The sequence below is a fragment of the Pleurodeles waltl genome, chromosome 10, assembly GCF_031143425.1.
Source record: "Pleurodeles waltl isolate 20211129_DDA chromosome 10, aPleWal1.hap1.20221129, whole genome shotgun sequence".
In the NCBI taxonomy this organism is placed as follows: domain Eukaryota; kingdom Metazoa; phylum Chordata; class Amphibia; order Caudata; family Salamandridae; genus Pleurodeles; species Pleurodeles waltl.
Genome location: NC_090449.1, coordinates 800,791,567 through 800,819,204, shown reverse-complemented (window position 1 = coordinate 800,819,204; position 27,638 = coordinate 800,791,567). Strand labels below are relative to the sequence as shown.

Sequence of the window (27,638 nt, the reverse complement as noted above, 5' to 3'; positions counted from 1 at the left end):
AGTTCCAATATGTCTACCTGGTGCCAGCCTTTGACAGGGGTGACATTCTGGCTACACCGACACTTCGTTCTGGAAAATTCTTCCTCTCCCCTGCCAAGGCTCCAAGTGGTCTGGGGTAACAAAAGGCAGGTGTCAGAGTACTATACAAAGGCAAACAGCTAAGCTAGTCATGTGATTGAGGAAACAGGAAGCAGGCACCAAATGATTAGGGCAAGAAAATGCCAACTTTTCAAAGGTGTCATTTTTAGAATTGTGACTTAAAATCCAACTTTATCATTAAAGAGGATTTGAAGTTACAATTCCTATGAGTCCACACTTGACACCCTTATGTGTTCCCAATCAAAAGTTAGCACTTAGTAAATGTAATAAGGCAGACCAATGATATTATGCAAGAGATGGGCCTTGCAGTAGTGAAAAACAAATTCAGGAGTTTTTTTCACCACCAGGATATGTAAAACTCAAAAACACATGTCCTACATTTTAAAAATAATGCACTCTACTGTGTGGGCTGTTTAGGGGTCACTTAAAAGTATAGGAAAAGCAGGTTTAGGCCCAGCAAAACCTTCATTTTGACGGAGGCATTGTCAGTTTTTAAAATGGAACTACAGGCTGCAATGGCAGGCCTGAGACATGTTTTAAAGTGCTACTTAAGTGGGAGGCACAATGCGTGCTGCAGACCCACTCACAGCTTTTCATTTTCAAGCCCTGTGTACATGTATTATCATATAACAGGGACATAATAAGTAAATTAAATGTGCCAATCGGGTGCACTGAATCCTAATGCCAGCAAAAAAGGAAATTCAGAAAACAGGAGGGGTGAAGGCAAAAAGTTTGGGGGAAGACCACACTAAAGATGACAAGTATAACAGGTCACCCTGTAAACCCCAAGGCTCACAATGCTGTAGGAGCTATAGAGTGAACCATAGTGTTGCCCTGACATTAGATCCAAGGCTGCTGCTTACGGCTGGAAATTCAGCCCAAGTATTTAAAATGTATTAATATTATTTCAATATAAAGTTTGACAATGTGAATGCTCATCCAGTGCACTGGATCATTCTGTTCTCACTACAAAGAAAACATTCATGAGGTTTAACTTCATAAACAGGACAATGGACTGCACCTCGTTTGGACATGAAATCAAATAAATAGCATGTCAGAGTGATATTTATCAGAGACTCTCCAGTCAGCCATCTATTTCCTAGTAGAGGCCCTAGGTACCCATGTAGAATATGCATAGATATTGATGGAAAACTGATGCCTAGTTACACTCTTATAAATAGAAGGATATATTAAGCAAGGGCCAGAGCTTTTTAACGGTCATGAATTGCAGATTAACAGCAGAATGCTAACGTTGTTTAGAAAGAAATAGGAAATTCTATTAATTCATTAGCTATAACAAAACTCATCAACCTGGTGCAGATTCATATGGGTTGCATTACCCAATTTGCACCATCGCACAACATAACTGTAAAGGTCCTGGTGACAGCACGCTATTGAATCATGACCCGCAAGTGCCTCGGTTTGAACAGCCTGAGCAATGCAATTGCCCTGATGAGCTGCTGGAAGTGGCAGCTACAGGGTCTGGGAGGCCGGCATCACAATTAGCCCTACCCGATGAAGGAGCAGGGTTGAGGCACAGAGAGAGAGGGGACTCTCCTAGTCGGTCTATTGCAGATTTGTTAAGATCTCTGTTGTTGGAAGTCAGAAAGGGTTTTGAGATCTCTAATATAAATCAGAGAGAGATAAGGGGCCTGTGTGAGGATTTTGGTAAAAATGTTGGATGACCTTGAAGAAGGGCAACTTTACTAGAGGAATTTGAGGGGATCCGAAGACAACAGTGGAGTTAAACAAGGAGGAAATCCAGAAACTGAAAGTTGACGAGGAAGGAACTATAACAAAGTTAGAATCATTGGAAAACAACCAAAGGAGAATTCATTTGAGAATTTTAAAAGTTCCGAAGGGGATGGAGAGTGGAGATCTGAATGGCCTGGAGGTTCGCCTGATTAAAACAGGGATACAAGTGGAGGAATCAGAGGAAGAAATCGCAAAGGATATTCAATGGGTGCACCGAGATCCTTTTAGAAAGCCCACAATAGAGATATGCCGAGGAAGATCTTGGTTCATTTCCACACATACTCTATTAAAGAGCATATTTCATCTGCTGCACTAAAGCAGAAGACATTATCTGTGAATGGGGTCTCTTTTGAAATTATATCTGACATCTCTAACATAACTCTAAATACGCAATGGGAGAAGGGGAGGAGAAATGACATGTTAAAGAAGTTGGGGGCCACGGCACAGTTGAAGTTCCCCTCCACCTTAAGAGTTATGATGAACAACAAAATGTACAACTTCAGAGAATGTAAGAGAGTGGATGATTTATTTAAGGACCCGGAAAGGGATATTCAACTCTAAAAGGTTTCTAGGCTCCCATCTCCTGCTTTCTGCCCTGTCGGTGCCTTACTTGAAGCAAGGGGGTAGGCTATAGGACACTTTATTTCCTCTCTCTTGGGGCTTGGATTTTTGAACTCTACCAATAATCACTCTGTTTTTCAGCTAATGAAGATAGGAGACAGAGGGCTGATATATTATAATGCTTAGCAGGGGCCCTCCTTAAGGCAGTGGTGCCATGAGGAAGGAAGAAGGGGGGGTTCCTCTAGGGTGTGGTTTTGGGTTGGGGTGTGGGTGGGTGTGAGGGTGGGAAGCGTGTAGACACAGGGTGGGGAACATGTGGGAAAACAATCAAGAGCACACAAGAAGTGAGTGGGTTTGTGGTGGTATGGTTAGCAGGTTTGGTTACAGATCAGCATGGCAGCTTTAGGTGTTACCTAAGGCTATTTAGGAAGTAAAGTTTGCACCAGATGCCTAGGCTGGAACTATTAAGGCCCCTATCCTGGAATGTCAGAGGCTTACGGGTTAAAAATAAGCATGGGAGGGCTGATGCAGTATCTGAGAGACTCCCAGGCAAATGTACTAGTTTTACAGGAAACTCACCTGACCAAGAAAGAGTGCAGAGGTTTTTAAACCATGTAGGTGGATACAACAAGTGGTGTGCACTAGCCAGAATGAGGGTATTAAAGGAGTTGCCATTCTACTTCAAAAACACTCTTATCCTACCCTACAGGAGAGTGTAGTGGACAAGGCCAGGCGACAGGTAATTGGGAAGTTAGTAGTGTAGGAATGTATGTATACCGTGGTAGGATTCTACGGCCCAGATAATGATGATATTGGACTGTTAGTAGATTTGTTTCAAAATTTGTTGCACTTTCAGAACTCAATTTTTTAGATGGGAGACTTAAATGTTGTGCTGAAGTGCGAGTTAGACACATCTTCAGATAGTAGGTCAAGGATGAATGAAAAAATGCTCCTACAGGTGACATTAGTGATGACGCAGCTGGGCCTGTATGATGCTTGGAAAAAAGGAAGGGGTTGCAGTGAGGGTACACCTATAGTAATAAAAAATGCAGGCATCAGTCAAGGATTGATTATGTTTTGATTGATAGGAGACTGAAGGATTCAGTACATAAGGAGACATGTGGGAGAGCATCTGTCAGACCACTCAGCAAGGAGAGTGTCCATCCAGTTAATTGCAGAAATTGGTAAAAAAATATGGACATTAGACAGAACTTTGTTATTAGATGAGAAAGTGGTAGCGGAGTTGCGATCTGATAAAGAGGAGTTCTTTTGTCTAAATTCAGGCTCAGCTTCCCCTGGTATGGTGTGAGATGCTTATAAGGCCTTCTCATGGGGAAGACTGGTGAGATTCACCTCCTTTAAAATACATTCCTATAAAAAGGAAATTAACAGGCTGGAGACACTGTTACAAGACATGGGGCAGAAGTTGGCGCAGCTGGATCTGGGTGCTGAGGAAACTGGCCATCTAAGGGAGCTATTACTGGTGACATGGGAATGGCTCGTAGCGGTGATAGAGGGCAGAATCAGAAAGAGGCATGAGGTTAAAGGGTGGCTCACTTTGAGTATGGGGAAAACTGCAGTAAATTGCTGGCCTGGAAAATAAAATTTGATTTAGTTAGGAATATAGCCTGTGAAATACAGTGAAATAGAACTGGGGTCATAAGTAGGAGTAGTAGGGAGATTGGGGAAATCTTTCTGAGTTTTTTCAAGGAATTATATTCAGAAGATTTAGAGGTCTCAACAGAGACGGTTTGAAGCTGGGTTAAGGAATTAGATATTGCCATGCTGACGGATGAAGAGAACATGGTTCTGAATGAGCACATTGGGCAGTCTGAGGTGGAGCAGGTTATAAAATCCTGTAAAATAGGGAGAGCACTGGGCCCGGATGGTCTACTTATGGAAATTTATAAAGCTTTGGGTAGCAGTATTACAAAGGCTGATTTAAGGGGTACGTTGCTAGCCTTGGACGAGCTAACGCGGAATTTGGAAAAGTGGCTGGAAAGGCAGTTAATAATAGAAAGACCGAAGTCATGGTCTGGAATATGCCTCGGGAGGGAGTCTCATAAAAGAAGGCAATGAGGTTTTTGGGTGCAATTATTACTCATGACATAAACTAAAATGCAGAAAATAACTTTATAAAGGTTATAAGAGACTCTTGTAGGTTGGTGAGAAATTGGGAACATCTACCTCTTAGCATCTTAGGGAGAGTCAGTATAATGAAGCTGGCTATACTGCCTAAGTTTACCTTTATTTTTAATTCAGTACCATTGATGTTTAAAAAGGAATGATTGAGTAAATTAAACCATTTTACATAGGCCTCTATGGGGGCAAATATTGCCTGGAAGAAGTTGAGAAGGAAGAAGGAGAAGGGTGGTCTGCCTTTGCCCGATCTTCAATATTATGCATAGGCATTCTTTTTGAAGAATAGGAAAGGGTTATTGTGTGGGGCAAGGAGTCAGGTCTGGGGGCCATATGTTCAACCATGATAAGTATCACTCAGGAAGAGTATCCTAGCTTTTTATAAAAGTTTGGAGACCTTAAGTTCTTCAGAAAGGTGAGGTTCAAGCTATTGCATGTTCTGGCGAAGCTATGGTATGGGGTTAGAAGAGCTACAGAATTACCATACTATAGCAAGCATGCTCCTTTTTGGGACTCCCCAGGATCCTGGAGAGGGTTAGAAATATTTTGGCTACTTCTTTGAGGGAGGCATGGTTCTTGGAGTGGGGCTAACTCTGGCAAAATGGATGTCTGTTGTCATGGGAAGACCTAAATTTGAAGATGGGCGGAAAGTCTCTAAATTCAAATACCTTCAAATGAGGAGTTGTATGCAGTGTGTGAACGACAAGTTGGGGAGGGGCAAATGATTTGGAAGAGCTACTGTATCAGAAGGCCTCAATGAAGAAGGAAGTTACAAGATGGTGATGGACATCCCTGACGGAGACTTTACACTACCAGAAGAAATATGGAGAAAATGCTTGCCTGGGATGCAGATAAGAGACTTATGGCAAGTATCTACTACTCTTTTGTATGCTACAATTAATCCTGCCTGTCTAAGGAGAAAGCATCTGTTTTCCATTCACAGGGCTCTTTGTACTCCAGAGAAATGATCAAAACTGTTGCAATACGGTTAGCTGTAAGAAATGTGGGGTTAACGGAGTCAAAGACCTACATATGTTTTTGGAGTGACCCAAGATTGATAAATTTTGGGAGGACGTTTGCAGGGCAGTAAGTGAGATTATTTCTATAAACGTCCAAGTAAGTCCTTCTCTTGTTATTTTTGGAAGTCTGCAGGTTTAGGTTAAGGTGAACAGAGACTGTGCTAAGTTACTTTATGGGAGGGATGTTACTTGCCCGGAGGGAGAAATGCAGAAGGTGGATTAGCCCCTCACCTCTATGTTTCTTGAATGGAAGGGTTCTCTAATTTATAACTTAAAACCGGAGGTGAAAGATGTAAGAAATAGAAGATATATGTTTTGGTGCCCCTTAATGGATTGGTTAGGACCGGGCAATCTCTGAGGTTTTGTGTGAAGAATGTACTATGATTACACCAATTAACGGCCCTATTTACGCTCTGACATCGGGCTGCACGGCCTGGATGCATTAGCGAATTGGGTCACTTCAGGCAAGTGCCTCTTCTGAGATATAAGATATGTATCTTAAGATATGGATACCATCTCCCCCCAGATCCTAAAGAAAATCTCGAGGTTTTCTCCCTCGTCTTGCCTATGGAGGTGAATGAGGACAAAAATAATTTTTAAAAGTAGACCTATTGGCACTTCCAATTCTTGTCTGTATAAGTCAAAAGCAAAATTAAATGTGAAGTTAGATTAGGCATTTTGATATGGTTTTTGTATATTTTTTGTATATAGGTACACTCCTACACCAGACTACTTAAATAATATAGTGAGTGTAGGTAGTTGTAGTAGGCCTTGAAAGCTTTGGGGGTTCCTTTTTCAGATTTGATATTTCTTTCTATGTAAATTAGTTATGGCAAGCAGCTCATCCCTCTTCGTTTAAAAAAATTGTGTCTACGCAGGACCTATTAACTACCACATGACTACCCATTTAGGTGTGAAAGCAAAGATTTCTACATGCATTTTACTTAATAAATTGTAAAACCGGGGTGATGAAACATGTTGATCCCTTTTAAGACTGTATTTCGTTCAGCCTACAGGGCACCAGAGTATGTAATACTTAACTCAATGTTAGGAAACTAATAACGAACGGTTTGAAAATGTCCATCTTTTATAGTTATTTTGCCTGTCTAGGTACATTAGAGGGTGCCTGTAGGAACAATGCGTGAAATAAACCTGTTCGTTTCTACTACAACGCTTATGGCCTCATTGACATTGCATGAGAAATGTATACCAACCATGGCCTAAAGAAAGGGTGCGTTGTTGCCTCATTATTTAGTTTATGCCCTGAGGATATGGGGAAATACTGGGCAGCCGTCAGTGACCTTATGCCAAAAGAAGGTGGGAAATAACAAACCTGTTTTTCAGTGTGTCGTTTGGAGCAGTATTGTTTGACTTAACATCTGTCAGCCTACAAGATACTTGAATGTCTTAAATAATTTCAGAGCCAAGAACAAGTTAGTTGCACAGTACAAATAGCCTCATCTCCGCTCAGATAATTAATCAAGCAAAATCGAAGTTATTATTTCCAGCAAGAAGGGGGTGCATCCTGAGATATTGAAGAACACATAATTGATAGACTCCTGTACAATTACTTGGGCATGTGCAGATGTATGGGACCCTCTCTAGAAAACATAAGGAATAATAATGTAAACTATCTAAATATGCAAGAGCCAACCCACTGAAACCTTTTTATTACAGTGTGAACTTTGTTCATTTGAAGCAGCAATGTCTTATCTAGAGCACATGTAGTAAATGCTAAACCTGTTTTAAATGCAAATACTGATGTTGTCAAGGAAGCTCAAATACCCCTCCCTTGGCAGGCTCAATAATGTTGTTAAATAATGTAAAGCAGTCTGACTTCTGTCATCAACAATTAACAAAACAGCACTTCTATAGGGCATGTCACAATCAATGTCTAAAAAAATATCTGAAGGTTTGAACCTAAATATATTAAAACACGTAAATAAAGTGCTTGCTAAAGACCGTATGACAACGCACAGCGATTTGGATGCGTTGCATCGATTTTCCACGGACATTCCACCAGAAATATATGTTTGTAAATACGGGTTGTGTGGGTAAAGAGATGTGCTAAGTCTGTTTTTATTTCCTTTGATGCAATCAGATATAACATATTGAGGAATAATTTGGCAGAGCCTTGTATTTCTGATCAGATTTGTTGTGGCTTACGACCTGCGAATATACAGCGCTTCCTTGAACTAGCTGTCACTGGTTGTCTTCAAGTCTGCTGGAAAACTACGACGGAAATCCGGCATATCCTATTACAAGTGCCAGAGAGTATAACAGGACCATTGGAATAATGCAACAGTGGCCGCATTATGCAGCAGTATTGACTAAATTAGGGCATAAAGAGAAGGCAAATTACGCAACTTAATGCAGCACACTGTATGATAGTATTTTATGATGGTATTAGTTCCTTTTTTTGGTCATTCTTAAACTTTTTAACACTGCCTGTTGCACCTCATTAGTAGCAGATTAACATCCAGATATAGCAATAAGCAACAGAAAGGTGACCAGTTAAACTTTGCAAAGGGAATTTCACTGAGTCGCAGCAGATGTAGTGGTGTTTTTCATACCTTTTGAATAATCTGAGCTAGAAACACAATTATTTTTGTTAAAATTTGCAGATTATGCAACGGATGATGGACTATGAGGCATATCTATAATCATGCAAAAAATACTGTGGCTGCACAATCACAGTTCCAGTGGCCCTGGCTATAACGCACTTGTAATAAATCGGATGGGAGATTCATTATACTTGTGATGAAGTAACCCGTCCACCAAACTCTAATTCAGGTCCCATATTTTTAAAAGTTATAAAACCCTAAAAAGCTATACATGCACCACAATTACATGAGAGTGCACTGTTTTTTGTGGTCCATATCTGACGTCAGGCATGAAACATTAGTAAAGAACTGTTGATCTGTTTTTAATCACCGCGTTTGAACAGTGACCCAAAACACCAATGAACTTTCTCAGAGGTGCCAGTGAAATAAACGAAAGATGCATAAGAGAATTTGGCATGCAAAATAACTTTGTTGGGTGCCATAAACAAATTAATGATACATGTTTATAATCAAACAGTTTGAACCCAGAAGGTCTCTTTGCAAGGTATCAGTCACTTCTCAAAAACAATATTACTTATTGATTACACATATTGATTCCATTCTCCTTCTGCAATCCTGAGAAGGGCACCTTGCAGAATGCAAAGTTGCTGCTTGGATGGTTGCTTTTTCACTGCCAAATGTCTGGTCAGTAGGATCCAGTAGGTGCATTTTCTAACCAGCCATCCAAGAAATGCTGGAAAGAGACAATCAATAGTATTACTAACCTGCTGAAAGTGCTGGAACCTTTAGGTTAAATGTAAATCTGCCATACTGAGTAGGATAATGCCATAGAAACTTTTGTTTGCCTAAACTGGAAGTGTTTCTTAGTCTGCCAATGTAGCAAGGGCAGGGTGAATGGGTTTCCGATGAAATGTTCTCCAGTACCCACTATGTTCCACTGAGTATTCTAAAGAGGATGCTCACAATTTCTCCTCCACCTGCCTCCCCTCTCATCTTGAAACTGAAAACTGTTTCCCTCCATTAGATACCTGAACACTTGAACACTACTTGTACAGTGCAACCAGTCAATCTATCAAGTAATGTCTTGACACAATGACACAAGGGAGTATAGGTTTATAAAATATCTGGGGGATTTCACACTAGGTTGATTTACGAAGAAAGGAATCAGGTGCATGTTTTAATTAACACTAAGAAAAGCCATGGTGGTAGTTGTCTCTATAACTTGTACTTGTAAGTGGCATTATGCTATGCCAAATTCATGAGACACACAGAAGTGTGTGTTGTACTTACTGCATGTTTTTCATGAAAGAGCCAAAATGCTCCCGAAAGGCCAAGAAGAAATACCTTACATAGGGGGCAAGGTGGTGGTTTACCCATCCTAGACTGAGATGGAATAAATTGGATAACATAAGTATAGCCTCTTTCAGGGGAAATGTCAGAGGATGGGAAGAAACCAATTCAATGGACTTAATTGAAACCCGCACATAGGACAACCTGCATAGAGTGGGGGCCATTGACAAAACAGGGCACTAATAGCAGATAATCACAGTGCCTCACACTGGAAACTGTTTGAGTTGGTCAGTTGTCGGAAAGTGGGTTATCAGTAGGTGGAGTTGTGTACCTTCAGCTCAATAGTACCACAATTACTACTAAGGTCTATTCAAGTCTCAGTAAATTAATCCTTGTTCAGCCATTTGTAGCTTGGCAATGAGCAGGCAGGCTTAAATTAAGTGTAAAGCATTTAACATCACCAAAACATTGAATAAGTAAATACGGAACTGGATGAAAATACAACACCAATTTATAAAAATAGACAATTTCTATCTTTGTAAATGACACCACAATGGCCAAAATCCAATGTAGGGAACCAGAGATATGCATTTTCAAAGATTAAATTAAAAAATCTGCATTCTACTGCCAAAAAGCATAAAGTGCCAACTGTGGTTATCTGGTCGCACTGGACAGGGACAATGTAAACGTTTTAGACCAACTGTCATGGAGCACAGTTCAGATAGGTTAAGTAGTAGGTCCTCGCCAATATTTTACCCTTGCACTTAGTCACTTTTTTGGAGCCTTTCTTGTCAATGTCAAGAGATTGAGCCCTTGAATCCAGAGTTTGCTTCGATGATGGGGCCTGCTTCAGTGCAATGCCTTGGTCTGTCTCTGGAGGTCTTTGTTCTCGGTGTCAATGACAGGGAGCTCTGGAGCCTTCATTGGGACAACCCAGCATGGTCAGGCAGACTTGTGGATCAATGACGGGCACTTGAATCTTGACGTCAAGCCGGTCTTCTACAGAAGCTTTTTTCTCAAATGTTGGCAAAAAGTTTACAAACTTTCAGATCTTTTTCTGATAGGTTGCTCGAGAGTCAGAAAGGGCCCACAGCACCAGCCAAGATTTCAGAAGCTCTAGTTTGCCTGTTGAGGGTCTGCGACTCCACATCCCACAATGCACCGGGTCCAGGAAAAGCCAGATGAAGCTGGTCAGCTGGAGTTGTTTTTTTAGTAGATGCTGCAGGTCGCATCTTCCAGCACTTTTCTACCTATTGCTGCTCAGGGAGTCCACTCCTTATCCCTGAAGACTGGCAAAGTATTTCTTGTGTGGAGCATTTAAAGTGCAGCAGGTGCAGTCCTCTGTTGTGCAGTCTAAAGGTCCAGCAGGACAGTCCTTCTTCAGATGTTTCAGGCAGGGATCTCAGAGGCTCCTTCAGATCTCCCAAATTGTTTCCACATTTTTGGCTAGCAAGGTGGGTGGGGCACCCAAAACCAATTACAATGGTGCCACCCTCTGTGATTCCTGGGAAGTGTGGCATATTTTTGTACCAGAATGCAGTTTCTCAAAAATCAACATGGATGCATTATTTCTGTAAAGTGCAAGTCTGGCTAACACAGCCCACAGGTGTGGCTAACGTTTCCCTCCCCTCTCCTTCCAGCCTGATCCTACTCTAATTGGTGGGGGGGGTGCTCCCATCTGGCTGGGGATCAAAGAAGTGGGGTCACAGGCCCAGGTTCTGTGACAAATGTGCTCCTGCCTTTGGAGTTGTTTATATCCCCTGCTCCCTTCCTGTAAGGGCTTCTCCAAGACACAGATCTCCTCCCACCAAAGGGATGCATTGTTTCAGCCCCAGGATTCTTCATACTTACTCAGGGAGCAGCTTGGATCAGGCTATAAGAAGGTTAACCAATCAGAAGAGGCTGTTGCACAGATGCTTTATGTAACTTCATGATAGTTAGTGTTAAATCTACTTTCCTGTAATAATTATAATGAATCCAACTGGGGAAAGCGGTTTGATTTATTGTACCTATTCTTTTAACACTCTGAATCGTGTTGCTAGCTAACTCCAATCAAACGTTAGACTTTATTCAAGTTTACTAAAGCCTTCCAATGTTAGCCTATGGGGCTAGCAGCACTACAGTGGGAAAAAACGACTTTGGCTGTTTTTCACCACCAAAGCATTTAAAACATATTTTATACTGTCCCTATTTTTTGTAACAAGACACCCTACTTCTGGGGCTCTGCGGGCCGACCTTAGGGGTGACTTATTTAATAAAAAAGTAGTTTTGGACTTTGGAAGTACTTTTAATTCCAAAGTCAAATTTGGGCAAAGTTTTATCTTAAAACCAACCTGCAAGGCAGGTCTGGCTTGGAAATGACAGTAGACACAACAGTGTGCACAACAGTACACACTTAAGAGCATTAAGTCCACCGGGGGTCTCTAAACCTACATGTCTCTACCATGTACTAGGGACTTACAGGCAGGTTGCCTTGGCCATTTTGAATTACCCCAATTACCTTATACCTGTAAGGACAGAGCATTGATCTGGGCCTGGTCAGCAGAGCCCAGGGCACTTTCAGAATCAGTAACCACCAGTAGCAGTCATAAAACGAGGGTGATCAGGGCAGAAATGGATGACTTTCCTATAGGGGTCATCCTAGGGGTGTTGGTAAGGATTTTGGAACAAGCATTATATATCCTTACAAAATATATCTATAATACGTTACTGGCATCCAGTGTTTTATTTCATGGGTGGGAGTCAAATTAGTTCCAGGAACAGTTGGACCAGAGCTTAGTTCTAGTAGGTAGAGAACATAAATAAGGGAGTCCATTTAAGCAAAAGATCCCTCTAACAGCAGTTTCAACACTGAACGAAACAATATTAAACACAGACTACAAAGAGCAAGCAAATGAAAGAAAATGAAAGGTAGTGCATGAAAACAAGCCACACATCACAACGGTCGGTAAAAAGATTATAATCCAGTAAATTACACTAAGGAGAACGCTAATGCACCGTATCTAAACTGAGGCTGCACACTTAAGAAACAACAAAGCAATGTCTTTATAAAAGGGATGAGACGACTCAGTCAGAAAAAGAGAAAAATGGGTACAACTGCGCTGAGCGATAAATAGAGTTGTTTCTGTGTTGAGAAATAATTCTGCACCTTTAGTAGGCCGAAAAAATCGTGACATTTTCCAATTCCTCAACATGCAATTAAAAAATAATATTCAAACAGAAAAAAACGCTTTTTGTTTTGCATACTTCTATTTAACATTCAAGCACACTAACAGTATGAACATACAAATGCAGTACTATTCCCAGACAGAGCACATAAGAGCATTGCTGCGTGGTAATTTACTTTGATGGGAGTGACATTACACCACCACAGAAGCTACTTTAAAACCACAGGGTATTAAGGAGGAAAGAGCACCACAAAGGCCTCCGAGCTATTGCAGAGCTTTACTTTGATCTTCAGAAAGATTACAGTTCTAGCTGACAGCTGCTCCGAACTACATTATCAAAGCCATTATATCATTATACAACAAGAAAGAGAAAGAGATTGCATTTTTGTTAACATCAACACATAACATTCGCTTGAAACGTGTTTCTATATTTTTATTGCTGTATATGTACGCTCTCCTATTTTCAAGTTTTCACCACTTTGCACGCTTTGCAATATACTGAACAGTTGTCCAGTCTTCTCAAGTGTCACATGTATTCAGTAAAACATACTTATATGTATTTGCTGAAGCAGATGTCTTAATTAGAAATGTATTAATGAGCGTTTCTGTATTTTTAATAATGACTTATGTAGAAAACGAATAACATAGAAAAAATAATGTGCATGTTTGAAATTGTGACCCTGAAAAATGGCCAGCAGTGTTCACAAGATATACTAAATAATTATAAATGCTTTTGAAATATTGAAAATGTATTAGGTTAATGTAGTTATATGTCATATTAAGGGTTATGAAGTATGTTTTAGATTATTAATTGTAGGCCTTAACTTAGCGAGTGTCTTGGCCTAGTTTGCCAGGCCTCATGCAGAAGCTGTGTTTCTTAGCGTTTAATGAAAAATGCTGACAGAGTGAACTATCTGTGAAATGCTCATTGTCTTGCTAAAATGCTTAGTAGAAGCTTTCCATAAGAACCGACTAACAGCAGACAGTGTCCTTAAAATGTATCAATATGTGTGTAATGGGTGTTAGAGGATCTTTCACAGGACGCAAACAATGAAGACACTGACTGGAGAAGAAGATGCAACAAATTTGACACCTGATCAGCCAGATGATGACAACATCGTAAAGCAGACCAATCAACGACGTGTGAAGTGTGAAATACTAGAATTCATAGATTTGGTATATGAAAATTATTGGACAGAGAAATAATGTAATTTGACCAATTGGGAATTAGGGGATTGTTTGGGTGACTTTGATATAACAACGCGAGAGAAGTGTGGCACAATGGTTAGAGCGGCAGACCCTGAAGCAGAGATCTGGCTCAAGACCAGGGTTCAAGTCCTGCTTCGGCAGGTCTTGGGCTCAATTCCCTTGGACCAGATAATTCTCGCCTCGGTGCCTAATCTAATTAATGGGTCCCACTCTGCAACTCTGGGCAATAGCTTGCTTAATCTCCACAATGGCCCCAACAGCGCTTGGATGCCTGGCTTCACCCTGGGGGTGCCCAGGAGTGGGCACCTCACAGGGAAAAGCCAGGAGGGGTTCCATAACGGTATGAGTACAGCGCCTTGAGACCCTAACGGGTGAGTAGTGCGCTATACAAGTGCAAAATTTACATTTACGCGACAGAGGGAACTTAGACAGATTGAGATTGTGAAAGTAGAGATCTAGAGTGACGGTGGAAGAAGAAGAGATTTGAGATTCTGTCATTGGGCTCATACTCTTTGACTGAGAGCCTGATGTTTTTGCTGATCGATTGATGACCTGAGGACGAAGACTGATTCTGCTTGCTGACCCACAGAGTGGATAGGTAGATATGACAATGTGACTGAATTATGCCTTTTCTTTCTAGGTACCAATTGCGCTATTTTTGATAGTTTCTCAGTTAGATGTTTTTCCAAAATTTGTGTTCTAAATTGTTTTGCATGAAGCCCCACATGCTGATGCTAATTTGGGTTAGTTAAGGTTATATATATGACGACTGACATTTTACGGAGACAAATGGTTGACAAATTATTTTGCTGAATTCTATGGAATATGCAGAACTATTGAAGCAGATTTTACTAATGATTTGACTGATGCTTTAGAATGCATTGTGACTCAAGCTTTGATTAGGTTATGTTTCTTGCGTCTTTTTGGTTAACCAATATTAATATTTGCGTTTCATTTGATTTGGAGATTAATCTACATGACTTTAGCATTGTTAATATAAGGGAAATAAACTTACTAAACATTTACTAAAGGTGTGGTTATTCATGGCTGAAAAGTCACAGTGTGTGGAAATTACTGACTCCTTTGATTATTGATTGTTGACTTGATTAATGATTATTGATTATTGTGTAGTGATTATTGTTTGTGTACTGGCACTATGGCAAGAACATCTTAAACGAGTCAAAAGGTACATCGACCTATACGTGTCCCATTGTAAGTTTACTTATTAAGGACCAACGCGCCAACATATTCAAGGAATTAATTTTAATTACGACCTATAAGCCAGTATGATAACACTCTTTCATGCAGAATCAGATCAACGCTTTTTCCATTTAAGAGAAGCCACGCACTCATAGGAAATATTCTAGTGCTACTTAATGTATAATGATTAAAACATGGTGTGCGGGCCCATACCTCAGCTGGAAGGGCTGGGTATCCAGTGTGTTTTACTTCTTTACACAGGAACACAGCAGACTATATCAGATTCCCCCAACAATATCTACCATGTATTTTATCTAAGTGAGTAAATATTGTTGTGAGATCTTTGTTAAACATCCCATCGTGAGAACAGTTTGCTATATCACACTGTGATAACACCCTCAATAAACAGCCAAGAACGATTTTGTCCCTTCTTATTACAAATCTGGCCATAATAAACATTATCGAGAGTAGCTGTTAGGGAAAAAGTCACAGAAACCTGTGCCACGAAACTAGCAGAAACACTAGGACTGGAACAGTGTACGCCCACCTGGCTTAGAAGGTGGTGAATAGAACAATATTGTGTAATACTTGTTATTTGTTTGTGCATACAATGATGCAACACTTCCGAGTCCATGCAGTATGTATGAACTTCCCATAAAAGGGAACATTCCTTAAGATTATAAATCGGGATTGCAGGTCAAGTAGATGAAGCATGAGTGTGACTTGCAGACCAATAGGCTTCTTCATTGAATTGCCATGCCACCTGCAGTATTCAATGTCAAGTACAATAGGATGGGTTGGGCATTCACAGTAACAAGCAGCTCCTTGAACACTCACAGATGAGACAGATATGACACAGACAATTTCAAATTTTACTCCCCGATGTTCTGAACCTTATACAATGCCTTTTGTATTCCTTCATATCCATTACCAAAATCTACAACCATTTCTCTGACCGACGCTTCTGGGCACCAGTCATGGTGGAACACTCTCATGAAAAGTTTCATCAACATAAAGACTAACGCTTCCATGGCAAACTCTAATTATGGTCACTTCAAGAAAATTTTAATCAAAACAATTTCAAAACTGTAGTACTTCGTAAAGCAGAGAATGGTCAAAATATTTTGAGTACTGTCCTCTACAGTATTGAAAAATGGGGTCTCTACATATTCTTCCTCCCCTTCTTTCCTTTCCAACTAACAATTGTGACAAGGTCATCAACTTTTTTGCACCAATAATCACGGTAGTCATAGTACTAATTATAGTTTATGGTTTACAACATTTTACACACTGCAGAGGTCCAGATATAATTTACAGTAGAGCTACTGTCCTCCCCTAAAACTCTACATTACCCACCAAGAGTTTCACATTCCACCCACAAGCACATTAAAGAGTTCACACAACAGCCACATTCTACAAAAAAATAGGACACACACAGTGCTTAATTTGTAAATAAAAACGTGCCAGTGCCCAAAGCCCTCGTCTTAAACATGCAGCTGCTGTAATTAAATGTGCGAAGACGGAATACTGAGGCAGTGTAATTCTGGAGCCATCTCATGCCTCTTCAATAAATTTAAATCCACTCCCTGCCCCTTCAGCCCACTCTTGCAGCTTTCTGCTTTCTCCCTTTTTGACGCTTTCTCGTTTTTCTCTTCCTCCGTCTTTCCCATAGGTGTCTTTTGTTTGCAGTAAATGCTTGAGGCAGAAAAATAATTACCAGCCCTCAAAAATAAGTGCAGGTGCTCTGCACCGGAAAAAACAAGCACAAATTAAGCACTGGGACACACCAGCACTGCAATAATCTTTGAATGGACACAAGCCTATAGGATGGGCAGGAAACTGATTTCTTGACACAAGGGAAATGTTATTTATGGTTCACGGTGATTATTGAATTTTCAGCTCTGCTGCACATTTATTTAAACATTATTAAATATTTTTTCTCCAGCAATTATCCATGATTATTGCATGTGTTTGGACATGTTTTAATAGCTTGAAGCTCACATCATTGTAACATCTGCATTTACTTTGGATATCAATTTCTAATGAGTACCTCCTCTTGAGTGTGCTGTGTTCCGGAACTTTTACACTATCCTAAAATGCAAACTTTGTCAGAATGTATTGGTATAATCTTGCTTTTTGCCGAACCTGGATGTGCTAGAAAGTTGTTTTGTTAAAAAACATGTATCTGATGGAATATTGATGGCTCTCCAGCACTTCTTTTAATATTCATATTAATTCAACTTTTTTTTCCACTAGAACACGAATCCTCGTGAAATCCCAGACTATGTATTGCTGAGAAGATTTACTTCCTATTGCAGGAAAAAGAATGATTATTATTGCGCTCGTACTGCCTAAGGTCTCTTGGATTAAGTAATGTTGGTATGAGATGCTATAATGAGTGATGAATGATATTCCTTCTCAATACCAATTAACGTTTCTCTCGTTACGAAAGCCAACATAGACAATCTTCCATGACACAAGATAAACAACTTTCTGTTTCATATTGATACACAATGAGAGACGGGGATGCACTGGAATAGTTCCATGAGTTAGAATTGTTAGTCATCTGGTCATAGGTTTAGCCCTTGGTCTCGCACATACGAAAATAAGCTGGGTATGAGAAAGGACCAAACTCTCTATATTTCAATGTTCTTCTCAGAGTAAATTATACCTTTTGTGGGTATTGACATATGTCATGAATGAGGAAGTCAAAAATTAAATTGAGGAGGTTCATGTGTGGTTTTCAGATCATATTTCCCATTCAGATTAAACTGCTTGGTCACAGAAGCTCCAGTTGAGTTCATCAATCCAAATACCCACACTGTACATTAATGAAAGTTAGATATTATGAGGAATTAATTGTTTGGTGATTCAGCTTGGCCCTGTCAAATATCCCATTGATACTGAAGTGTGTGGTTGCAAATGCAATCCATAGCCTGAAATTAGTGTCACAACTTTTTCTTTCTACCCATGAAAACATTTCCCATACTTACGGGTAGCCTTAGTTAAAAATTCTCTGGTTGTGCTCTGTATTACACATGCACTCCACTTAGGTATGTGGTTCAAGTCAGGGTACCAACTAACCCCTATACATCATGCAACATTGTTAGGAAAGGCAAATGAACAAGTCCATTTAACGGTTACCTTTACTGCATACTTGAAAGTGTCATGTATCAACTCTGCACACAAAAAATAATTAGTGTGTATGTCTATGAAAAGGCTATCAGTGTCAAATTTATCTCAGGACCATGTAAGCATCGTATCTTTCACTTCTCTTTTCCATTCGTAAGGCTTCGCAAATGGTGCACTCATTTAGAATGAAAAAATACATTACACTTTTGGTATTACAGAGAGAAAGGAACCTATAAAAAATATACAATATTTCATTAAAAGTACTGTCTACTTTATTGCATGCATATTAGAGGAAAGAAAAATTCTATATTAATAGGTTCTAAACAAACAAATCAGGAACCCACTGATATATACGCTTTTATGTATGGTAAGCTCACCAATATATATGCGCCACCTTTTCGTGCAAACCATATTATGTTTTTGTGGTATTACCTGCAAAATCCAGTCAGATACATTCGGTCTTTAATCAACCCAGATGATTGTCCAGTGAAAGCATTTCTCAAGGCTCTGCCTGCACAGGTAACTCTCTCTGCTGAAAACTAAGTGAAGAAATGAAGGAAGATAAATATAGGCGTTTGAATATTTCTTGCTGCAAGCAGTGGATGACAATCTTTAAAGTGCGTAAACCAAAGCTGGAGAATTCCATTATTCACTATTTCAATATAGATGGCATGCAATAGTTGCATAGACAAACCCAAAAACACGAGTTGGGCATACCTGCAGGGAAAGCACGCAAAGTAATGTTTTACATGGGCCGTAATTATCACGAGTGCATAAACAGACTGGCGAGAGATTCGATCGAAAGTGAATACTAGTACTACTTTGGCAACGGTATATTTACACTTCTTCAAGCAGCAACTGTTTAGAGAATTGTATTAATCCATGACACCACTTTAACTGATGATTTCTAGATTTGTTAATACTTTTAGTATCTGACAAAACAATGCGAAACATATTATTTAGGAAGGAGTGGTTGTCAGTGTGACGATTACACTGGCAGAGTTGCTTGATAAGTCTGCTGGGCGGGTGGAGGTAAGTGGGGCATGGTCTTTAGCCACCCTTATTCCCGGGGCCATTTGCAATGATGGAGCAGCCTGAGGGACGCCTTACCCTGCGCTCGGCATGTTATTATACATGGGACTGGCTGATGTTGAAAGACTAGAATGACACAGGGGTTGGAACTTCCCCGGGAAGAAAGATGTCACTTGGTACTGCAAGCAGTCTCCTCTGAGGTGCTGTATGTAGGGATGACTAGCAGATATGCTTGGACCAGGGAAATTGACACATACTGAGGGCACAGATGGACCCAAGAGATAAGGAGACTGAGAAGCCAATTCATAGGTTAATGAGAGAATAGAACCTGGGAAACACAAGACAATAAAAGATAAAAGGGACAGCAGGCGGGGTTTCACGGTAGGCTTCATGTGAGAGTAGGGCCACAGGAACATGCATTGTCAAAGCCTATAGGTCTTGTCAATGCAAGAGCTATTGCTTTTGTCCATATTTTTGACTTGAGAGCCGGAGCCCAACACTAGCAATTTAAGTGTTAAGATGCATAGGGCAAACACAGGGAGAAAAGAGAGAGATGAAAATTGATATAGTTTTGAAGCGTCTGCAGAACATAGAGAAGGTTGAAATTTTTGCCGCTTACTGGAGGGCCCACCATCACCACAGACAAGGTCAAAGTACAAACTAACAGTAAAGGCACCAGACAGACACAGACTAAAAAGGCTGATGGATTTGCAAAAGGCCATTTGAAGAAAAACAGAGGTAATCAAGATGAAATAAATAAAAAGGGTTGCTACAGGTAGTCAAGAGAAAGAACAAGTGCTTCACTGTAAAGAAATTATAAAAACCACCTGGCTTCCCTTTGTTGGTAGAGAAATAAACATAGGAATTATTTTAGATTTTTAAATTATGGCACAGCAAGGTCAGATAAATTGTTAAGAAGCAAAATAACTAGCACACATGTCAAGAGTGTCTGATTAATTTGAGATTGGAATATATGCTTTTGGGTCATTTACTAGTGTTTGCTACAAAAAGTGAAGCATGGAGACTAGTAAACATGTGCAATAACGCACCAAAGGTATAGCAAGATGAGCTCAGATACAGTACGAGTTAAAATAGGACACTGTTGTGAGGGGGAATATGCCAACCATCCATGTCCTTTTATGAATGTACCCAGGGTGTGCATGTTTGTACTGTGTGAAAATATCCTGCAGTCGACGCACCTGTTGCCTAGTTAGTTTCAGACACAAATCATCAGATGTCGAAGTGGGCAACACCTGCTGCAATGGTTAAAGGGGATCAAAAGGAGATCTAGTGGCACAGTCCTGGTAGAAAGATAATGAAGTGGCTGGCATACTCACATTATTTTGACAGAAGTAACTTAGTGAAGTTGGAAAATAAAGTTAAGTAAGAAAATGCTTTATGCCTCCTAGAACTGAGCTGAAAGAAGGGAGCTGGACTGAATCCTTGACATTAGTGAGGACCACACAGAGAATAAGGTGTAAGGCAAGAACGATATGCAGAAAAACAGTGATAGAGGACAGGAAGCGAGGGTCGTTTTTAATAAGACAATAGATTTCACCTCTGACATTGTCATGACAAAAGCAGAAGGTGAACTTGAACTCTGTGAACCATCTGATGTTTATTTAATTTAATTATACAATAAAAAATAAAATAAAATAAACATAATACTGAAAAAATGGTCTCCAAATAGCTTCCTTGCTAAAATTCATAAGATAACCCTCAAAACCATAGAAATTCAGCAGCTATAGGTATGGTTAGCTCAAGTAACTATAACTCGTGCCCTAAGGTAACTATAACTGATGCCCCAACCGTGCATAGTTTTCCTAGTAATATTGTATTTTACATGGGGTGTATGTAACATTGATAATATTGCAGTCTGTGTCTGAGCAACGATTTTTTGTTTCGGGACATTTTTGCTGTCAATTTTGTGGCATACAACCAATCCTTAATGATTTGTAAACAACCCCCTCCTGGTCTAAGATCCTTTGTTTTTACAGTTACTCCCTTCTGAGCATGTATTCTTTTTGGTGGCAGAATTTACCGTACTCTGAGTGCCGTATTACCCTTTCGGGAGGGCATTTTCAATTTAATGCAATTTATCTTCTTTGATTTTATATGTGGCTGTATATATTACTTATCTATGTAAGGTTTTACTGTCTTTTAACTAATCATGTTTACTGAATGATGTTTTACTGCTGATGAAATGTGTTATTATTTGTACCTTTAAAATTTATCCTCTTGTAAATTGAATACAAGGTTTATGATGATGATCTCTAATCTAGACTGATTTATAATTAATGAGTCGTTATGATTTTTAAGGTGGACCAAAATAGATTTCTTCGATGACAAATCCAGATACAAATGAAGCTATAAATGCTAGTATAAATGAAGAGGCTCCTGATTCCCACTGTATAATAACTGAAATAACTGCCCAGACCTAGGGATCCAACATCTTAGGTACTTTCATACAACTATTCACTTCCTTCAAGAACCTCTAAAAACACTGAAATATTCAGAGAAAATTAGATTTAAGCAGGACTGATCAACGGTTCGCCCATTCACGTCTTGAATATAGATTACCATTTGACCATGGGTAATGGCTAGGTTGTTATTCTTGCCATATGGGTCTGTTATCCATTCCGAGAACATTCTCCAAAACAGATCAATTGATTTTAAGTTCTTCAGTGTAACTTAACACTTAAACCAAATTAAGCAACACTTTTCTTTATAACCAACGTATGCACTCACACATCCCATTAACATAATCAAATTAGTTGTTAGCTGCTGTAAAAAGAGGACAATTTAAAATAGCTAATCATGGTCTTTAAGGTTACTAACGAGCTAACCCATATCTACCTATCTCAAATACAAGCCAGTTGACTCCAGTCCAGAAATCTTCGCTTGCCTCACATATAACTTGTTGCCTCAAACTTTACTGTGTGCTTTCACTTTTTTGGGTGCTTCAGACTAATTCTCTCATGTTTCCCAGCCAGACTGTGTTCTGGTTCCCATCTTCCTGTTCAAACTGTACTCTAGATCCCCTCTTTCGGATTTAAAACTGCATTAACATCTCAAATGTAATCATCACTTATTCCTATCATTTTACTCTGATACTGCTATGCCACCTACTATCCTACAATGTAAACAATGTAAACATGTATATATATATATATATATATATATATATATATATATATATAATAATGGGCCCGGTGTGTTTTATAAATGTTTCCCTAGCCTGCTTTATGTGCCTCAACCACATCCAACATGCATCTGACACTCAAATATCAATCTGGTACCACCCAAATTACCACAGACCAGTTGTAAGGTGGCTCTGTTGCTTTGTAATAATTTTACAAATACTTTCCACTGCCTTACTATGTTCATGCATGCCAGAGATGTTTGTGGGGCTGTAGACAAACACATTTTGCGGGACCCCCCTCTATGGATTCTGATCCAAAGGACAGTTTATAGCTAAGGGAACATGTAGGCACAGAAAAGAGAAAAAAAAAACAGTATTTGGCAACACTTAGTGATCTGGGTGTGTTAGCTGCATAACAAAGGAACAGTTCAAGTTAAATTTTTATTATTTAAATGTATGCTGAAACAGGAGAGCTAGAGCCCAAAAAGTGCTAGAAAACAACTGGAAAGCAGCTGCAGCAATCCTACCCATGTGATGGCCCAGAATACATACATTAACATACTAATACCAGAGATTTTGGGTAAAAATTAGTTTTTCATTCACACTAGTTTTGAAAAAAGGTCCAAGATCCATCTCTTTCACATTTTCTATAAAACAAAATTGTCTGGGGCAGTTAATCCAGTTCCTCTACCCTTTCCTGAATCATGACTAATCTGCACGTGTGATCTTCTGTCTACTCTCTTGGTGCGAGGTGACATTGTTGGTTTGCTATTTTTCAAATAAATGAAATGTTTTTTTAAAGAAATGGGTTACAGTAACGCTGGCCAAATCTATGCCCTTGATTTATAACTCCATTAAATATGCTGAAGATACATGCCACGAAGATTCAGCACTGGTACCACTAGAGTGAGCAGCTAATCAATATGAGCTACTCATCAAGAGAAGTCGTGACTTGATGAAGTTCAGTGTTGTACCTATAAGCAGTGCTTTAAATGGGCCGGTACTCTCCGGTACTGAGTACCGGCACTTTTTTATTTTGAGAGGGAGAGTACCGGCTTATCTCAAGAAAAATGTAATACTTTTAATTGGAGAGTACCGGCACTTCTGAGAAACAAGCAGGTACTCTATTACAGAGTACCTGCACTTCTATTTTTCCATTTAAAGCACTGCCTATAAGTGTCTATAAAAAGTTACAATGTTCTTAAATTCCAAAATAGCAATGTGTTCATCTATGTTCCATGAACATATTTTCCTTAAGATCACCATTCTTGTTTCTTTATTTCGTTTTATAAACGTCTAATTTTAAGAAAATGCATTGTAGAGATCTGCTGTGTGAACCACCAGTCGAATGGTTATTTGCAGACTCAGTGGTTAGGGCGAGGTTACATGCATATATATAAACCTGAGCGTGTTGGCAGCTCCAGGATGTTTGCTAACACAGCTAAAGTCTTCAGTAAGCAACTAAAAGACACACTCAGCACACAAGTTCGCTGCTTAGCCTGCTGTTACAAAGCATTTTCTTAATACATCGGCGTTTTTTCCTGTAGGATTACCAAAAAACATGGAGAATATGCGCAAGCCATAGAAGCTGATACTCATGAAGGTTTGCCTTGATTTTATTGCTATTCCATTAATATCGACTAGAGTGAAAAATAATAATTGATTCAAAAAATAACTTTTATACATTCAAGAAGAAGCACATAATGTATTTCATTACAAAGCACATTTAAGCTACTCCCTTTTAAACATACGAAATTATCTTTATTCAGCTTTTCCTGCAACAGTTCTTGGGAATTCTATGAGAGGTATGTAACAGGGATTAGGATTACCAAAGTAACAGTAATCAATTTCCCAAATTCGGAAAGAAGGGATAGCTGTTGTAGGGTGCGTAACCAGCAGTAAACGTTTAGTTCACTGAGCCATCATGCACAACTCAAATTTCTTCGCAAGTAGTATGTTTATTCTTCCCAACTCCAGACATTACAATTTAAAATATTAAGAACACCAAATTTATATGTAACAAATTAGCATATTTAGCTTTCTTAGTAATATCTCATGTAGTGTGAATCTACAGAGGCATGCAGCCCTCGCAGTGTATGGCTGGCTACTTGCCCAGGTTCATAAAAAGGCAGTCCCTGTTCAAGCAAGGACCCTCACTCTAGTCAGGATAAAAGAGATTCACCCTCAGCTAACCCCTGCTTACCCCCTTGGTAGCTTGGCAGAGCAGTAGGCTTATCTTCAGAGTGCTAGCTGTAAAGTATTTGTACTAACACACACAGTAACTTAATGAAAACACTACAAAATTACACAACCCCAGTTTAGAAAAATAGGAAATATTTATCTAAACAAAACAAGACCAAAACGACATAAATCCACAATACACAAGTCAAGTTATCATTTAAAAATCAAAGAGAGTCTTTAAGTAGTTTAAAACACACACTAACACTGTTAGCGTGAAAATGTACCTTGGGTGCATCAAAAATAACCCTGAATGGGTGAGTGTGCATCAAAAAGGGCTTGCGATGTGTCGATTTCACTCACTAGCGAGACCTTGCGTCGTTTCTCCTTTAGTCGTTTCAGGGCGTGTAATTTCTTCTCTCCAGAGGAGAGCGATGCATCGATCCAGTCAGCACTCTTGGTTCCATGCAGGCCTTGCATTGTTTTTACATGCCCAGTGGTACTTGCGTCGGAAATCCAGCTGCACGATTATTCAAAAACCAAGCAGCGTGGGTTTCAGTCTCTGAGTCTTCGGTCACGTTTCTGGCGAGCGTTGATTTTCAGCCACAGAGCCGGCAGCACGTCCTTTCTTCAGCCGCAGATCGGAGTTGCATCAAATATTTCCAACACAGCGCTCTGTGCATGGATTTCTCACTCTTGGGCTGCCATCTTCTCCTTTCAGGGTCCCAGAAACTGGATGGGCACCACAGGGCAAAGTAGGAGTCTCTCCAGAGACTCCAGGTGCTGGCAGAGAGAAGTCTTTGCTGTCCCTGAGACTTCAAACAACAGGAGGCAAGCTCTAAATCAAGCCCTTTGAGATTTCTTCACAAGATGGAAGGCACACAAAGTCCAGTCTTTGCCCTCTTACTCTGACAGAAGCAGCAACTGCAGGATAGCTCCACAAAGCACAATCACAGGTAGGGCAGCTCTTCTTCCTCAGCTCTTCAGCTCTTCTCCAGGCAGAGGTTCCTCTTGGTTTCCAGAAGTGTTCTAAAGTCTGTGGTTTTGGGTGACCTTCTTATACCCATTTTCTACTTTGAAGCAGGCCTACTTCAAAGCAAAGTCTCTCTTACTATGCACATTACTATATGTCCTACCTTAACCATAGACTGCACCCTGCCCTTGGGGCTACCTAGGGCTTAACTTAGGGGCGTCTGACATGTATGAAAAGGGAAGGTTTAGGCCTGGCAAGTGGGTACACTTGCCAAGTCGAATTTACTGTTAAAACTGCAGTGGTAGGTCTGAGACATGATTACAGAGCTATTTATGTGGGTGGCACAAGCAGTGCTGCAGGCCCACGAGTAGCATTTGATTTACAGGCCCTGGCACTTCTAGTGCACTTTACTAGGGACTTACTGGTGAATCAAATATGCCAATCATGGATAAGCCAATTTCATACACATTTTGTAAAGGAACACTTGCTCTTTAGGACTGGTTAGCAGTGATAAAGTGCCCAGAGTAACAAAAACAGTAAAATCAGAGTCCAGCACACATCAACAACCTGGGGAACAGAGGCAAAAAGTTAAGGGAGACCACGCCAAGGATGAAAAGTGTAACACGTGTTCCCCCCCCAGCTGAAAGTGGGGAGCAACTACCCAACCTCATGGGAGTTCTCATCACTAAGGTGGAAGAACCTGGACAGACAATCAGCATTGGCGTGCTCTGTACCAGGACGGTATTCCACTGTAAAGTCCATCCCCTGTAGGGAAATGGACCACCTCAACAGTTTTGGATTCTCACCACTCATCTGCATTAACCAACTGAGGGGCCTGTGGTCGGTCAGAACTCAGAAGTGAGTCCCAAATAAGTAGGGTCTTAGCTTCTTCAGTGCCCAGACCACAGCAAACGCTTCACTTTCTATGGCACTCCACCTATGTTCCCTGGGTAGTAACCTCCTGCTAATGAAGGCTACAGGTTGATCTAGGCCCTCTTCATTAAGTTGTGACAGTACTGCTCCAATACCATGCTCTGAGGCGTCTGTTTGCACAACTAACTCCTTGGAGTAGTCAAGTGCCTTCAGCACAGGTGCTGTGCACATGGCAGCCTTCAGGGCATCAAAAGTGTTCTGGCAAGCCTCTGTCCAGATCATTTTCCTGGGTTGCTTCTTAGAAGTCAACTCAGTTAAGGGGTTAACAATGGTACCATATCCCTTAACACACCTCCTGTAGTATCCTATGAGACCTAAAAAGGCTCTCACTTCAGTCTTGTTCTTGGCAGGCTCCCAAGCCAGAATTGTGTCAATCTTAGGGTGTAGGGGTGCCACCTGGCCACTCCCCACCTGGTGTCCTAAGTACACCACAGAACCCTGCCCTATTTGGAACTTGCTCACCTTAATAGTGAGGCCTGCCTTCTGCAGGGCCTCTAACACTCTACAGAGGTGTTGCAGGTGTTCCTCCCATATGGAACTAAACACAGCAATGTCATCCAGGTAGGCGGCACTGAACTCATGCAGTCCAGCCAACACCTGGTTGACCAACCTCTGAAAGGTGGCAGGGGCATTCTTCATCCCAAATGGCATCACTTTAAATTGAAAGTGTCCATCTGGGGTAGAGAATGCTGACCTCTCCTTGGCCCCCTCAGTAAAGACAATCTGCCAGTACCCAGATGTTAAATCAAACGTACTGAGGTACTTGTCAACTCCCAACTGGTCAATGAGCTCATCAGCTCAGGGGATGGGGTGTGCGTCACTCTTGCTGACCGCATTGAGTCCCCGGTAGTCCACACAGAACCTGAGTTCTGGAGTGGCACCAGGTGCAGCAGCCTTTGGGACCAATACCACTGGGTTGGCCCAAGGACTGCTGGAGTGCTCAATAACCCCTAGGGCAAGCATTTTGGATACCTCATCCTTAGTGCATTTCCTGACCCCGTCAGTCACCCTGTAAACCTTCTGTTTAATAGGCGTACTGTCCCCAGTGTCCACATCATGTGTGCACAAGTGTGTGACTCCTGGGATCAGGGAAAACAGTGAGGAAAACTGTCCCAACACGTGATGACACTCACCCTGCTGCTCCTCAGTCAGGGAGGAGGAGAGGATCACTCCCTCCACTGACCCATCTTTTCCTTCTGCAGACAGGAGGTCAGGAAGAGGCTCGCTCTCCTCCTCTGCCCCATC

General features: G+C 40.5%; 1 protein-coding gene across 1 annotated transcript in view; it reads right to left on the bottom strand.

Moving 5' to 3' along the window:
- RAPGEF5 (Rap guanine nucleotide exchange factor 5) overlaps positions 1-27,638 on the bottom strand; it is an 863,712-nt gene that overhangs the window by 494,724 nt on the left and 341,350 nt on the right. The window contains exon 3 of the mRNA XM_069211465.1: positions 18,568-18,674. Coding sequence (XP_069067566.1) covers positions 18,568-18,674 — 107 coding nt within the window. The remainder of the gene's footprint in view (positions 1-18,567; positions 18,675-27,638) is intronic.